Source organism: Pecten maximus, chromosome 17 (assembly GCF_902652985.1).
Source record: "Pecten maximus chromosome 17, xPecMax1.1, whole genome shotgun sequence".
Lineage (NCBI taxonomy): Eukaryota > Metazoa > Mollusca > Bivalvia > Pectinida > Pectinidae > Pecten > Pecten maximus.
Window position 1 is genome coordinate 16,981,176 of NC_047031.1, and position 18,202 is coordinate 16,999,377.

Genomic DNA, 18,202 nt, shown 5'->3' on the forward strand with positions numbered 1-18,202 from the left:
TAAAATAAATTTTATCATAGCTTGTAAAATGTCCTTCAATAAATCGATGGAAAAATTGGGGAAAACCCCGATTATTTAACGAAAGGAAATGAGTAAAACAAGACAAGGCGTTTCATAAGTAATAGCGTCTTGTACGTCATACGTTAAGATATTCAACATTTTGTTTTCACAGGGATATCCGCAGTTTTACCGGGATGACATTTTCTTATCTCGCCCTAGGAAAAAAACCCCAAGCTACACGTGCTCTTTCAACGTGCTCTTTCAACGTGCTCTTGTTCTCAATCATTCGGATCATCATCGGGTTGGTCAATCGTGGTTACATTCGAGGAGTTCCGAGTGTCGGGTTAACTATACCTGAAAAACTCTAGGATGAATCTAAATAGGGTGACGTCACTGACCGACCAGATACAGGGTCACACACATACACATGTTCGTCTGCTTCATTCACACAATAAATTAAGATGAGTATTACTAATCAGACTTAACTGAGTGTTTGGTGTTCTTTTTGACAAGCTTATAAGAACTATATTTTGTGTGAAACCAACATCGTAAGGTGTAAAGCGTCTGCTGTAGTCTTATCACAATAGTCATCCGCCGTGCACGTGTTGTTGTTTACAAACGTTTGGAATTGATTCAAACTTCGATTGGAAAACAGGGTAAAAGAAAAATAATCATTATTTCCTTTTCGTCTAGGTGTTTGTCTGGCCAGCACTCGGCAAGCCTCGTGCTGACTGGCCAAACTCTTACACTCGGGTTGAGATATCCCTGTCCACGGAACAGACCCATGTTAGATAATATCAACTCCTTACCGTTTTTGAGATGTTGGATCTCTTTCCTTCATTAAACCTTAATATTTATTTAGTATTTCAAGAAAAATTGCCAACAATACTGAAAGTGCGATGACCATACAGACCCCTCGTGCCTCTTAGTCTATAGATAACATTCAGTTTGTAAATCCAGGCAAATATAAATACACGATAACTTCTCCATTACATTTGTTAGTGCAGTTTTCGTTCCCTTTATCTATCAAAGAAGGCGCAACAGAACAAATTTTATAATTATGGCACCTTGTTTCTATCGATATCTATAGAACCAAAGTGTAATAATTATTTTATTACATTTCTGTCAAAATCCAGATCACATGATGCTACAGGTATTATCCCCAGGCCATTTAAACTGTATCTTATTGCATGATAATTACCGAGGCGTCATAAAACATCATATTGAATTATTGTGCAACTTGAAGGAACGCGCCTAACAGATATGATTCTTGTTATCACATAACTGACCACGCAATTCGTCTACGTCATAAAGATCGTAAAACATATGGATATCACTATTTTGACGTCATAAATCATTTATGACATCACAAAAATCATATGACGTCGCTTGATTGTCTCTGAAGCTAAGATCATGCTGCATGAGTGGAAAATCACCTCCCTTATACAGATATTAAGTTGAGAGTTTTGACTTGTATTCTGATAAATACATAAATACATACTTGTAAATATGTGATAAACAAAATTTTAACCTCGTGAAAATGTCATTCGGAATTTACTAAACTCGTTCAATCAACATGTGCGATGAACCTTTAGGCAAAAAAAAATGAACCATTGAATAAATTCCATATGACATACAAAAATGTATATGTAGATCCTCTATTAAAGCATATATACGTCGACAAGTTAGGGTCATGTTGTAGTATTCGGTAGGCGAATCTTTCTAAAAAAATTCACGAAACCAAAGGTTTGTTATATCCGTGTGCAGTCCTTTCCATCTTAACTAAATAAAAAAAAAAATAAAAAAAAAGGAAAAAGGAAAACACTTTTTTCATCTTTTTAATTTTTATTTCTATTTATGATTTTAACAAAAATTATACTCTTTTACAAATATTTTAAAAATACATAGAATTTTTTCACTACAAACTCTAAAACATGAAGATAACAACAATCGAATTGATGATACATAATCAAAATAGAGTTATAAGGCGTTGACCAGTCGAAGCTGTGTCTATCAGGTCTAAGTTCTTTAAGGTAAGATGATCTATATATATACTACGACGGAAATGGCGGGAATTCTATACCATAAGCATGTACATTTAAATAACGCATTACCGACGAGCTTAAAAGTCAATAATAATTTTTTTTTTTTTACAATTGCAATTTTTGATTAACACTTGAGTCTAACAGGTGTGCTGTATTGATACACTTGTATGCTTGAACTTTCTCTCGTAATCGAACTTCAGACCGAGTACAATTTACAGATGGTACTTGATTACTGCATATTACAGAGTATAGAAAAATATTACGAGTTTCCTGATAATGTTGAGTACAGTTTCCGGTTGGTGTTGAGTATAGTTTCCGGATGGTACTGAGTATAGTATTCGGTTGGCATTTCAGATTGATTTTGAGTACTGTTTCCGGTTGATTTTGAGTACTGTTTCCGGTTGATTTTTGGTTAGTATTGAGTACAGGACCTGATTGTTATTGAATACAGTTTCCGGTACCATTGAGTAGAGTTTCCGGCTAGTATAGAGTACAATTTCCGGTTGTCATCTATTACAGTCCAATTACAGGTGCAGTTGGCAGTGCTGGTTAAGTTTTGACAATGAATAGTGTTGTTTGTTTTTTTCAGAAATATGAAATTTGAATTTAATTCGATTGATTTCTGTAGTTAACCTACTTTCTGTTAAGTCGAAATTGACAAATACCTCTGGCAATATCTAACACATATAAAATATTGTCATAATACTTCAAAGTACTGATATCAACGAAATGAATCACTGCTTATCCAAACACATATAAACAGGTAAATTTGCTATGACATATTCCAATGTCTGCAGATTATTTGCTAAATTGAATCTAAATATTGCATAGGTTGCATTTTAGAACAGTTAAAAACTTAAGTTTTTGAAAAAGTTTGAAACATTTTTTTCAGCAAAAATGTCCATTTTCTGTGTGTTTTACTTGATTTGATCCGTCTGGAAACCTCTACAGCAAGTACACGCAGTAAAAGTAAAGGTTGTATATAGACCTAGCGATAATTCTTAATACCTGAGAAAACAAACTGTGTAAGGGAGATAACTCCAGACATAATTTGAAATTTTGATACTATTATTTAATTGTGGGCATTTTTTGATAACATGTTGAGGTCCTTAACATCTCTGACAGGTTCCAAAAAGACGAAACAGCTACATGAGGCTGTAACCAAATTGGCCTTTGTACGATATGCACTACTATATTGTGGCGTTTGTATAATCATTTGTACCTCCATTTCAAAAGTATGGTTGTCACAACAAAGGCATTATCATTGATCTCGTACCTATCTGACAAAAAAATCTTATTTTCTTTTACAGATAAATCACATGACAGACTAAAACATCACATAGCACTATGATACATCACATGACACACCGGTATGTCACGTGCCACGGTAGCACGTCACGTGGCACGATAAAACAAACGAAACGATGATACAACACGTGGCACGTTTATACATCACGTGACGCACTAGTATATCACGTGACCTGGCAGCAGGTCATATGACACGAAAAGCAAATCACATTACATGATGATACACCAAACAACACTTCACGTATGCACTAGTATATCACGTGATATGCATAACGTCATTAGTCACGCTAAAATACATTTCACAATAATTCAGTATAACACACGTCACGCCTACTCTTTTGATTTCCTGAGTTCCTTTATTTTCGCTATTTTTTCCTCCAGACCTAACATTTTCTCGTCGTTAGGGTTGTCTAGGAGACTGGTCATGTTTTTGATATCTTTGTGTAGATCCCCATATTTTCTTCTGGTAAACAACTACAACAGAAACGTGAGGATACATTACAAGGGGAGGTCATAGGTCATGGGAGCGACATACTCAAGTCAAACAATGAGGCTGATGTTATCACGACCTTCAGATAGGATTATAGTTCCGATATTGTAAACGTTGATATTACATAAATAATAGATATAGAAGTGTAGTGTCTCGGGCCGAGTTGACCAGATTGTTTACGCCGCCGGAAGTGCGTGACGGTCAACTGGCCCGTGTCAGGTAAAGATCAACCCCGTGAACCGTGTAAGCGTCTCTTCACACCTGGTCGGCCGCGGGACCACACGTGTGTTAGACGTCCTCTGTTTTTAACGGAGCCAGTATTCGCTACGTAAGTAGTGCCAGTTTCCTTAGTGCTCCGGGCTTTTAGCTAGGACACTAAGCCAGTATATTCTATTGGACATGTATTCGACTGCTATATCATCACCTTATCCTGACCTGTCCAGCGACCCGTGGTGATATAGTTTCGACCTCCATTGTGAACCAGATAGCGTGACCAATAGCGAGGTAACTTAGCTTGTAGTGTAACAGCAACGTTACTTTAGAAGCATCACGAGTAACAAAGAGTTATCTACCTTTCCTTGCTTTATTCATATTTCGACATGGCTTTACACTTATCTAAATAATTATTTAAGTCGACACTCGAATCACGGATAACGATATCTCTACTGATTTTTATTCGATATATTGATAATCATTACAATCATTAAGGGCATGGCATTTCCATTTTGAATTGTCCGAAGTGTCCTGCGACTCAAGAAGGGAATGTATCTGCTGAATCTACTTGTATTTTATATAAAGCGACTAAATGTGAAATGTCGGGGTTTATTATCCCTCTGCCTTCTGGTTAGGATATTAAAGTAGCAAAAATAATATATTGTCAAAATCTAAATACTGGAGATCTACAGAAATGTATATCTTAGCATAAGTTTTCTGTCTGCTCATCCTTTCTGTGCGGGTCATCGAGCTGTTACATGTACGTGGACGTTAAACCCCGTAAAAACAAAAAGAACAAAATGAATACGTACCACGTCTCTGTGTCCTGGCCTGGCGTCATGCCACGTGTATGGTCTAGCTTTGTTCAGTCTGCAATGAATAAGATCAGATTATCATAGGACAAAAGTGTGAAATGTCATTCTTATTAAAGTACAAAATATCATATGACCAGAAATATGTAATCGCACACAGGGGCGTTGTCAGGGTAGAAATAAAGCGGATCGAATATTTCCCGCCGGGCAGAAACGATATGACCGAAGGTCGCATAGTCCCGAGTCTTCTAGAGGGGTCCGGGGCATACCCCCCCCCCCCCTCCCTCCTCCCTCCCGGTAAAAAAAAATTTATATTGATCCTCTCAGCTTCGATTCTCTGTGTTTTGAGAGCAAAATTACTTCATATTTTTTAGAATCGGACTAAAATATCTTTTCGTTTGTTGTATTATTTTAGCATGATTTCAATATGAGGAAAATACTTACGATATATCAATGTTTGTAAATAGATAATATAAAGGGTAAGCTATGGCAGCCGAGACTGCTATTCCAGTGATCCCCGTCACAACTGACAGCTGAAAGCAGAAGAAAACCAAATGAAATGTACTCGAAGAAAACAATAACAGATGTGACGTCATTTCTACTGTAAATAACATACATAGATTCACAAAAAATGGTAGGATTCGGGACACCTCGGGTGCTCTTAAAAAATGGACTGTGTTCCGAATGAGAATGGTAGCTTACCTCTTTTTCTTTGATAGCATTCAGAGGGTGGATCACGCTTTTGCGAGAAAAGACCTTCTCATAGGCACTTTCCCCCTGTAACAAACGAAATCAAAGTTTTACATACATGTACGTACGTGTACAGGCTCTGTCTAAATATCTAAGGAGTATAAAAACACCCCAAACAATTTATTAAGCATATTTATACTTAAAATGATTTCGGGGTGTCCATTGTCAATGTCACGGAGGAAGGGCCTAAGAATTGTACCTATTGATCCCTAATGTAAGATCGGAAGTGGCGACTAAATTTTATATCTTATCGGTTTTTTTTCTCTTCCTACACAACTTTTTACTTCCTAATGTCTCCCTTGACACTACCTCACGTTTTGCCTTCACGTTCGCTCCTACGAGGAAGGATTTAGGTTCTGTCCTCTGGCCGAGACATATCATAATATCTATATGATAGATGCTACACCACAGCTCAGCATTATGGGAGAGGAACAACTGGTCCGACCATTTTCAGTATAATGTGCGCGAGTGTGGTGTCCTGTCGGGTATCTTCGGCTGTATACTTCAGTAAGATCGCACTATAAAGTCGACATCGGTTCACAATGATGCAAAACACGAACACATTTCAGCCATCCAAAACACACACATGTACCACCCGTATGTAGCACGCACACATGGGAGACCGTAGTTGTTTATAAGACGTTAAACAACACAAAACCTAAACCAACCTGTCAGCTTTCAGTATAATGTGACATTACAGTGTGCCATGCAGTGACATTGCTGTTCAGTGGGATAGCACTATAAAACGTCCGTCAGTGGTCCGTCATTCGTTTACACCGTCCTTCTATGACCTTAGTTATTAAGCAGACGTCAAGCCCCTAGGTAACTTACAACGCTTCTCTCGTTGTTCATTGTAAGTATGTTTCGGCGCATAAAATTACGTCATCTTGTGAAGAACATACTTATGACGTCATTCGGACACTCAAGTAGATATATTTCGGGCAAATATGTACAATTTATTTAAGAATTATGAAGATTGTGCAGTGATTCGTTACAGATATATTTGTGTCCACAATTCAAAATATCAGGGCAGTTTCTTACAAGGAAGTATGACATGTTTAAAACATTCATATGATTATTAAAATATATTGTTGGGTCATGATAATGTATAGGACCGGCTCCCAATATCCGGAAAATGTGTGTGTTTTGCAAATATATGAGGAATGCATAAGATAGGAACAAACTCTGTATGTTAGTTAAAATGCCATTAAGAAAGTACGAGTAAAAGGACTCTGCCGTTGTTTTTTTAAGAAAAAAAAAAAAAAAAATGAGAATGTAATTTCAGCTCTCTTAAAAAAACGATGACGTTGATGCATTAAGCCTACACATACCTATGTATCAGACGATATTAGCACTAACGATCTCGTTATCTGTGTTATATTGCTGAGTCAGGTTATCCACCTGACAACACTAACATGGTCACTTTCTGTTTTGAAGGTCACCTCGTCCTGATTACACATCACCTATATCTACCTTGATCTACATAAACCTTTCTTGTGACGAGTGGCAATACAGGTAAATTGGGTCTGTTTATTTTTTTCAATGCTTACATTTTATTTTAACTTTAACCCGACTTAAATGATTAATAGGTCGGAAAGATATCAGTTCGATTGAATCGAAAAGAATGTTTTGTTGACTTGTATAATGATTTTCACGCTCAGTTCCCCCCGCTCCAATCCACTCAAAAAAAAAAAAAAAATTACAAAAAATACACGTGTATACTTGAGAAAAAAAACGAGGAGTTACGGATGCCCCCACCCAATTCCCAGACAAACCAAAGTCTATTAGCTTGCTGTTTAGTTTAGTTTAAACATATTTTATTGTATCAAATATATACAATAGGATTGGGCACAAGTTTTCCAACTTATATCAAGCCCTTTCCATACAATATTATATAACACTTACAAAATATACAAGATGACATTAACAATAAAATAATTATTTAGTGTGGAAGTGTGGAAAAGGGAAGGGTAAGGATGGGGTGTAAGAAGGTGCAAGTATGTGAAAAGAATGTGACAATCTCCTTCATTTTAATTCTTTTATGAAATAATTTAGACATTTCCACTAGTAATTGAAACATCTTTTTTAAGACTGCGTGAATGATTTTTCCCGACCCAGATGGCACAAGTACACAATCCACTACTCGTAACTTTCGGCTTATCAATGTTCATCATATCCCCTGCCACGGTTTTCTTTCGCGTTGGTCTTTCCTTTCCTTCTGATATTTCCGTTTCCCAAGTGCCATATGAGTCGAGAAAGATAAAAGACGCAGACTTTGATAGAGTTAAAGGAGTTAAACAATTTACATATATATATATGATTTTTTTTCCTTTTTTTCCCCAAAAACACAATATATCAAATATATTAAGTACTGAAGAGAGATATGTTGAAAAAAAATGGGGAGGCTTGCACGAATGTAGTGATAGAGAGAGGTAGGTGGTAGAGAAAGTACAAATGTAAAATCAAAATCTATTGCTGTTCTCTGAGTGGCATTCAGCTTTAAGGTGAGGTAAGGAATGGCCCGCCTATTGTCAATATGTCACCAGATGGTGTCATGTTACCGTGTCCATGTGTGGCATTTCAGTGTGATTGCGCTATAAAACTGTCAGTGACTCCGTCTTTCTCGGAGAACGACCTAAAATAACCATATTCATTTGTGTTGATTACATTCCAACATGATTACATACCCCGAAATTCCTAACCACGGAAGACCGGACAGCCGATGGCCGCAGTAACGTGGTGGACACCCTCTAAAATTAAAAGAAACATAATTTACAAGTGTTTTTGCAATTAAAACAAAATAAAAATACTCATGTGTTACTCGTACGTTTGATTTGAAAAATGACGTTAAAAACTAAACAGAAAGAGCGGTTATACAGGTCAAATATATGTTTGAGTAGATTGAGCGACTACAGCCTATAGGTCACGTTAGTTAGCTTAACTTAACCTGCTCAGACCGATAATTACAGGTTAAACTATATTAGACAAACTGGTTTAACCGGGTCCAATAATGAAAAGCCTTTAAAATAAATGTTTATGACATAATTAGTTGATGACATGTTCAAAAGAGAAATCTCAACTTACGACTTTCTAAGTTTTTACGAGTGACATGTAGAGTCAATATTAACGTCAGAAGGGAGATAACTCCGACATTTCAAACGGAAATATTGCTTCTTCTAGTACCTTAATTCTGACTCAGCATCCATACATACAGGCAACTTATGGACCCTGGGTCGGAAATCCATGCGAAGTTCCTATGTTAAATACTGATTGGTTATAAACCTAGGTACCGGGTTCGATCCCCAGGTATTAAAAATACAGTGACAACAAACGTAGCCTATAAAATTCGGTCTTGTTTATTTAAAGGAACATTCCTTCGTTCGGACATCAGAAAAGTGCATTTCTATTGCTAAAATCTATGCCTGAATGAGGATGATATGAGTTTTTGTGCCTACCAGTAATGAAAGTAACGCCGAAATGTACAGAAAAATGACGTTTCGTACACAAATACCGTCTGCCTTTGCGGTAATTAGTGATACTTCGGGTTGAATAGCGAATGGTTATGATTTAATACTTGAAGCACTTTCGTTTCCCTTTAGAGTAAAATTGTCGTATAAATTTAAAGATTATAGCTTTTACTACTTGGGGAAAATACATATTTCCTTTTAAGTTCCATTTTTGTGACGCTTTATTCAAATGAACGAATTTCCCTTTAATATGTCTAAGAATTAAACTTATACACGAGATAAAAACGTACATTATACTCCTTAATAATTAAGCGGTGATCAGAACATTACTTGATGTGTTGTGTTGATGTGTTGTGTTGTGTTGATGTGTTGTGTTGATGTGTTGTGTTGATGTGTTGTGTTGTTGTGTTGTGTTGATGTGTTGATGTGTTGTGTTGATGTGTTGTGTTGATGTGTTGTGTTGATGTGATGTGTTGATGTGTGTTATGTGTGTGTGTGTGTTGAGTGTGGTTGTGTGTGTGTTGTGTTGGTGGGTTGTGTGTGGTGTTGTGTGTTTGTGTGTTGTGTTGTGTGTGTTGTTGTATGTGTTGTGTTGGTTGTGTGTGTGTGTGTTTGTGTGTTGTGTGTTGTGTGTGTGAGTGTGTGTTGGTTGTGTTGGGTGTGTTGGTGTGTGTGGTGTGTGTGTGTTGTGTGGGATTGTTGTGTTGTGTTGTTGTGTTGTGTTGTGTTGTGTGGTGTTGTTGTGTGGTGTTGTGTTGTTGTGTTGATGTGTTGTTGTGTTGTTGTTGTTGTGTTGATGTGTTGTTGTGTTGTGTGTGTTGTGTTGTGTTGTTGTGTTGATGTGTTGTGTTGTGTTGTGTTGTGTGTTTGTGTGTGTGTTGTTGTTGATGTGTTGTGTTGATGTGTTGTGTTGATGTGTTGTGTTGATGTGTTGTTGTGTTGTGTTGATGTGTTGATGTGTTGTGTTGTGTGTGTTGATGTGTTGTGTGATGTGTTGTGTTGTGTGTGTTTGTGTTGTGTGTGATGTTGTGTGTGTTTGTGTGTGTGTTGTTGTGGTTGGGATGTGTTGTGGTGTGTGTTGTTTGTGTGTTGTGTGTTGATGTGTTGTGTTGTGTGTTGTTTGTGTGTTGGTTTATGTGTTTGATGTGTTTGTTGATTGTGTTTGTTTGTTGTGTCTTTGATTTGGTTGTGTTGTGTTGTGTGTTGTGTGTTGTGTGTGTTGTTGTGTGTTGTTGTGTGATTGTTGTGTTGATGTGTTGGTGTATTTGTTGTGATGTTGATGTTTTTGTTTGTTTCGAGTGTTTTTATGTGTTGTGTGTCTGTTGTAGTTGTTTGATTTGATGTGTATGTGTTGTGTGTGTTATTGTTTGTTGTGTTTGTGTGTGATAGTTGTGATGTCTGTTGTTGTGATTGTTGTTGTGATTGTTGTTGATGTGTTGTGTTGATGTGTTGTGTTGTTGTGTTGTGCTGATATGTTGATGTGATGTGATGTGTTGATGTGTTGTGTTGATGTGTTGTGTTGATATGTTGTGTTGATGTGTTGTGTTGATGTGATGTGTTGATGTGTTGTGATGTGTTGTGTTGATGTGTTGTGTTGTTGTGTTTGTGTTGATGTGTTGATGTGTGATGTGTTGTGTTGTTGTGTTGTGTCGATGTGTTGATGTGTTGTGTTGATGTGTTGTGTTGATCTACCTGTCACATTCAGTTATTACAAAGAGTGGCCACCGGTTCAGACCTACATACGCGTATATCATTTTCGATTAAATTTATCTAAACGTATCGCCTCTTATACAATATTAGAACTGTTTAAGGAGTCACCCAAATTTTCAACCGTCCTTTCTTGATTTTCACATCAAAAGGTGATATGCATGTTCGTGCCTTTCATATGTTTTTGTTTTGTTGATGTTAAACAAACAACAATCCACAGACCTCCCCGGAAGTTTACAGCTATTTCATTAACTTGGTTACAGATGTTAGGACAATAAAACGCGTACAATAGAGAATCGTTTTATACATTGTGTTCACAATATGTATGAGATATCACAGCCCCAGTTGATCACAAACTCATTTACCTGCATGAACTATATCATGAAAGTGTTCACATGGATGATCCGATACGTCGTACACATAAACTGATGACGTCATCGTGGCGGGTCATGACATAAACACTTTGCCAGAAACCAGATTCCACATCATGTCCCAATTAAACATTTGGTAGCTGTATATAGGGCATACGACACAGACCTAGCTAAGTGTTTCGATTGCGTGCAGATAGACCTTTTTAAGAACAGAATAAAACCCTTGTTTCTGCAGGAGGCGCAGTTAGGGAGGTACTATACTGTGCCACCTGCAATCATGAATACAAAGATTCGCGTTGTCAGTCAATCATATATAGCTAACCGCTTCTTATGTTAAATATACGCCACCTAGCGTCAGTTCTCAGTTTTGCGTGTATGTGTGACGGTTTTGGTTCAAATTCCAACATGTTTAAAGAATGTAAAGCATACGGCCATCTGACTAGTTTAGACAAGCGTGAATTCTCTTTTATCCCTGGGGTATGTTGTATGATAGTGAGAGGTCCGAGTACCAGCCCGGACAGAATTTTGGTAAATTCTACTTTCTGAGTGACACAAACCACCCCGACAAGGAATCGAACCACTCACCTGTGCTCTTGACATGAGGTTATATTGGTCTGAATCTCGGCTTTGATTAATCTCTCCCAGGGTGCATTGCGATATCTTACTTGTACATGTATTTGCTCGCGAATTACGTATGTAAGTATTTGATCCACTTGTAGTTATGAGATTTTTAAAAAGCAACATGGTATTCTAGATTTATTTGTGAAGGTATTGTTTCTAACTCTACACTTTCCTAAAGACAATGGTCATTGTTTTTAAAATTTAACTTACCGACATCATCATCAAAGCTGTATTTATAAATGTCCAATAAAGATGATTTTCCTGAAAAACTGACCGTTTGACCAAACGTTACACAATATTTTTAAAATCCGTCTCTATTTCCCTGACCAGAGATCAATCAGTCCAAAGAATCCTTATCAGATTACAAAAATGTATCCCCCGAAATTGAAGGCTTTGATCTGTGCAGGCAGGTACTTTTTCACTAATGTTTATTTATTTGAGAATGTTCCTCGCTGCATGTGCAGAATAAAATTGACCACTGTGCTTTTTGTTTTCAATATGTGATCACTTGTTTAAATCCAAACTAGCACTGGTCAAAAATATTCGAACGAATTTTACAAAGTTCTGTTCTGTTTAGAAAGTTAAATCCGTTCAAAAGGATAGCTTCCGTCGGAAAGCTTACACCAGAAAAAAATATTTAAAAAGCCTTCAAATGGTCAGGCTTTATATCAGATGACCACTCAATAATCTGTAGATGTAGTGGTCAGTCTCCACACCATATGTGTCAATAACCCGCACTCATTCAACGTCCGTTCGATATGACAGATAAATCTGGACACGATATTATAACGTTCCGTCTATGCGAGTTGCCGAGGTTTCCCCTGAAGTATATTTACACGAAAGTCCACTTTTGCCGCTGAGGTCAGTTGTATATACCCAATGACATTAATTTGTACAATGGAGATTCCCTGGAGTACAATTTACGTATATATACGTGTACGTATATACTGATCTAGTATATTCTACATCCGAGCGGACGAGTGCGGATCTGTGCCCTCTTGTCCGATCGATGAGGTGACCTTATCTACGACCTCCCCACGACCTTCAGAAATGCACGTCCGTGCAATTATCCATGATTCGTGTGTTTGACTTTACCGAGATGGCCATTAGGCAGGATTTGTTATATCAATATTCGTAGTAAAATACAGAAATATCAATAAGGTGCATATATACGTATACTAATTGTCTGCTAGTGATCTCAGGATGCGCCGAGCACTCTAAGGATTTGTTTTTATTATGATGTCCGATAAATCAATATTTCTCTGACAATAGTGAAAACGCAATCTACACCTCATTTTCTTTCGTCTTCCGCTTATGACGAAATAAAATGCGACATGTGATAATATTAGAAATCTGCTTCAGTTATCGACATCCGGAAATTGGCTTGTGAGCTTATAATTAAAATGCTTTAGGAATCACGCAAGTTTTCTACTGTACACAGACAAGTTAATTATATCTTAATTATTTTCTCTTTATTCCTACAATAGCAACACTATTAACAGCTGCAGCACGTGAATTGTGTAAAAAAAAAATTTGATTGCATTTCTATTTGCATATATCTGAATAGGATTAATTTTTGACAAATAAACCAATTCTGTTTTTTTTTACAATTATGACAAATATTCCACGTGAGCTTAATAAGTTTAACAGGTACATGCAGTCAATGTATCTAACACACTATACCTAAGTGGGAAATAAAATCTATTTCCATACAGTTGTCTGGGTGACGCTAACATAGATTTGTTTACGTCTGTGTTTACGTGTGTGAATAAATAGCTGTCTGCATACATGTTTTTTAATCTGTATCAACGTTAAGCACGCAAATCTATTATCTACACCAGACTGCCAAGTGATTTCTGCAAATCAACCTCCAGGACGATTTATTCAACCTTGTAAGGGAACCACGTGACATTGGTATTTACTGCGATCAATATATGGGACTGGTATGTTCTATTTTTAGTCTACCGGGGAATCCCCGCCATAGTAGATGAGTCATGGCGGACATACAACGTGTTTACCGCAGAGCTTGGCACAATACATGCATGTTTAATATATAAACATTAATGGACCGGGATTTGGGATTTTGTAAACTCACTGTTTTGTGTTACAAGTGTGTATGTCTGTATACTTTATCATCTTCGCTAGAACAGTAACATATGATAATCGCAAAATTTGAGATTTTGAAAATAGCCATTTACTAAAAAATGAACTCATTCATGCAATTGTTATATATTATTTCCATATCTATTTTTTTTCAAATTATATATCTTTTTCACGGACATCTTTAAGGTTTTAACTAAAATGGAAAACGGTATGTAATAATGAATGATGATGTCAAGAGTTTATCAAACCTGTCATCTTAGAATATACACATACATATTAAATGTACACCGTTTTGTTTATACACACGATAACGCGTATCTCATCATGGCATATGTATCATACGCTTTGTAGCAAAACGTGTGTAAGATGAATTTATATCTAATATGGATATTTATTTTTCAATGATTTATACATTTTGAAGGAAATCGACGCGAAGGAGGACAGTACATGTATTCATACACATACCGTACAATAAAGGAAACGTACAGACAGGTTCTAGTATGATCAGTAAATTATTCATAGTCACGAAAAACTATCTACAGGAATTCGAAACTGACCACTGTATGACCCTAACCATGACCTGTCCGGAATTATTTTGTGAGTTTGACCCCCTTTTCCCTCTGACGAGAAGTGAGCACGCATTTTTTTTTTTTAAATTTTTATCTGAATTATCGCCAACTCAATGCTTCCATAACTTATAGTCAAAACAGATTGATCAGCTACTTCTGGGTATAAACATTATCCATGTACAATTCTCTTGTTGTGATGAACTAGATCCTAAAATGATCTATGGAATTGTTATGAAGAATTCATCTCGGTTATAACCCCTTCTTCGTGTTTATGTAAACTCATATCCACCTGACCTGGGGTTTGTAATTTAAAAAAAAAATCTATATTATTGATAAATGCCAGAAATCGAGAAAAAATATGTCATTTTCAACATAAAATAGTTAAATTAAATTTCATTTTATTACTTCAAATTACATGTGATAATACATAATATCACACACTTATATGTCATTGTAAAGGCATAAACAGAAGATGTATGAATATCTAATACCATTACACTGTCGATTGAGAAACAGTTTCAGCAGGTACGTGATATTGTATGGTTCTGCTTACTCAGCTAGTTTATCTCGATCTGTTTCGCGGAAAACATTACATTATTGCAGTCAAGTGGTGTTTTAAATGATTAACTACATTTTTCTGACTACGTGACTGTGAGCATGTACGCACAGTCCCCGTTCTAGCGTGTCTGTCTACCCGGACATAAGCTTGGCACGAAATCAATATCACAGGTATCACTCGGGAATTCTCGGGAAATTCCGCTACGCGTTAAGCCTAGCAACGATGTACACAAACCGACATATAGAGACGGAAGATCATTAAGTAAATAGTGACTTTAATGTTCTTTTGTTTATTATTTATTTTATACGAGTTTAAAGAACTTAAAAGACCAAGAGTCATTTGAAGATGTGCGTGTGTGTATAACACGAACAGAAAAACAGATTAATAAATAAATAAGAAATCGAAATAATGACTTGCAAAGTTTATATATAAATACATTATATCATTTTCTACATGAATAATGTTGCTCCGCTGTATCTATTTGAAACTAAACATTGTTTATATGTTTATATTAAGAACAATATGACCCCTGCCACCATATCACTGTGTTACAGTACTTCAGCTTGATCTAGACATGAAGCCAACGATTCAGTTCAGTTTATCTACCGAGCATACTGGTTCTCACCACCACAAAATTAGCAGTATGAAATAAGTGCTAATATGTTTGCTTCATGATTTAAAAAAAATCGTACTTCGGAGACCCAAAGTATACACACGTTTCATTTTATAGTCATAAATATCGAAGTACATTCTACATGCATTGCATTAAATAATACAAAAAACACGTGTATTCACTCTGAAGGATTCCCAGCCGACGGAAGGATGGACTTCCTATGATGTCTTATAACCGCGAGTGTTGTCAGATGAGGGCTATGAAAATTTTATAATATATGATATGTATAATAACGATACGCTCACAAATACGTAAATTATAAATAACGCACATTCATTATGACAACACATAAAGTGTTGTCGATCAATCAACATCAAAGTGTTCCGTCAGACAGGGAGATTAAAAAACACTTAGAGCTTGATATCCAATCCCCAGATTCATAATGTTTCAAAGAATAAATGCTATAGCGCTGAAACAACAAAATACTGTAAAATACTCCGACATGACGAACAACGTTAAATGTATTCAGGTAGAGAGGCGTGTGAGGACAAAATAAGATGTACGATATTTTTTAAAAGATACAATTATGTGAAATTTCGAATAAATTATATGAAAATGTTCATGACCTATGTTTTATCATTATATATAGGCCATCTGTATATAAGGACCGCCTCTGTACAAGGACCAAATTTATATAACTAGTACCTGTCTAAAGAGGGCACCTGTATATAACGACCGCCCTATGTACAAGGACCAAATTTATATAACTAGGACCTGTCAATCAAGGTCAACTGTATATAAAGACCGCCTGTGTACAAGGACCAAATTTATATCACTACTACCTGTCTAAAGAGGGCACCTGTATATAACGACCACCTGTGTACAAGGACCAAAATTATATAACTAGTACATGTCAATAGATGTCACCTGTTTATAACGACCACCTGTGTAAGAGGAGCAAATTTATATAACCAGTACCTGGCTATAAAGGTCACATGTATATAACGACCGTCTGTGTACGAAGATAAAGTTTGTAACTAGAACCTGTCTATAAAGGTCACCTGTATATAACGACCGTCTGTGTACGAAGATAAAGTTTGTAACTAGAACCTGTCTATAAAGGTCACCTGTTTATAACGACCACCTGTGTAAGAGGACCAAATTCATATAACTAGTACCTGGCTATAAAGGTCAACTAACAATCGCCTCTGTATATAGACCGAATGCATATATACATAATTATTACCTGTCGAATAAGGCCTAGTGTCGGTAACTGAAGACAAAACCATACAATACATCAATAAAATTATACTATTGATAAATATAAATACGAGTTCTCTGTTACGACATTTTTCTTGCTTTCCATTGTGTGCTTTTAAATAAAAAGATTGAATATAAATTCCAATATGAGAGTCTAGACTACTTCACAACCCAGGCATTTATGTTTTCAAGGTGAAACTGAGAACAGCCACCCACCGATAATTAACTACGGACAATTAACATTTAGAAATAAAATCTGTTATTTAGATAAAAGTTAAAAATATAACAAATTAATTAAATTGATTAAATTAAATTAAATATCGAAACACCTCGTTACTCACAGTGATCATGTCGGTTGCGTGTCTGTCCTGAGAATAAAAAACCTTGCTACCCAACCTACATACATCGAGTGTGTGAACGCGGCTTTCTGCACGTATCCCTTAATCAATACGTTATAGTCTGTTAGAACACATACATTAGGAGGAAGTGTAAACCGACTCTAAGCTACACGTGATCGAGTCAGGTCACACGTGTACTGCAGATTAACTTGAATTAATGGAATTCGGGATATGCGGTTTTTATAGAAACCAAAAGTAACCGGAACATCATCAGTTAATAATTTGATGAAAAGAAACAATTTCGATTGTATGATTCTATTACTTACAGTTCAGTGATGTAGGAAGGAGGTTATCAATATATGTTAGTCCGTGTTGATATACTGCCCGGTTTAAAAGTCATATCGCATGAAGATCAACTTAGAAGCTCATACGTGTGTATCAGACAGGTGACCGCCTTACATTGTGAAAGTCCGATACTCCGAACGCTCGATACTCCGAAGCCCGATACTCCGAAAGACCGATACTCCGAAAGACCGATACTCCGAAAGCCCGATACTCCGAACGCTCGATACTCCGAACGCCCGATACTCCGAAAGCTCGATACTCCGAAAGCTCGATACTCCGGAAGCCCGATACTCCGGAAGCCCGATACATTGAAACTTGATTTTCCAGAAGTCTGACATTCCATAGTTATATTAAAAAAAGAAACCTGCTATTCGGACGACTAATTAATCCGAAGACCCGATATACCGAATTCCCGATATTCAGAAGGTTACAATCTTGTCATAATCCGAGATCCGATACTACGGAAGTGCGACTCATTAAAGATCTAAAAGTTTGTCGAAATTCGGAAGGTCTGTTATTCCGAAGATTCCATACATCGAAGGCCCGATACTCCGAACGCTTCAAAGACCCAATATCTCGAAAGCCTGAATTTCTTTGAGTCTGGTACTCTGAAGGTGTGATATTTCGGAGA

At 36.6% G+C, this 18,202-nt stretch overlaps 1 protein-coding gene across 2 annotated transcripts; it reads right to left on the reverse strand.

Moving 5' to 3' along the window:
- Positions 1 to 1,841: 1,841 nt before the first annotated feature.
- On the reverse strand, positions 1,842 to 17,356 carry LOC117315634. Of its 2 annotated transcripts, none has more exons than XM_033869917.1 (6): positions 17,230 to 17,356; positions 8,306 to 8,368; positions 5,571 to 5,645; positions 5,313 to 5,401; positions 4,869 to 4,926; positions 1,842 to 3,827 (listed from the first exon to the last, which is right to left on the reverse strand). In XM_033869917.1, the coding sequence occupies exons 1-6, from the start codon at positions 17,236 to 17,238 to the stop codon at positions 3,684 to 3,686; spliced, it is 438 nt and encodes a 145-aa protein (XP_033725808.1). In that variant the 5' UTR covers positions 17,239 to 17,356; the 3' UTR covers positions 1,842 to 3,683. The 2 variants fall into 2 exon arrangements, with proteins under 2 accessions (XP_033725808.1, XP_033725807.1); XM_033869916.1 differs by lacking the exon at positions 17,230 to 17,356 and adding an exon at positions 11,995 to 12,217.
- Positions 17,357 to 18,202: the final 846 nt, after the last annotated feature.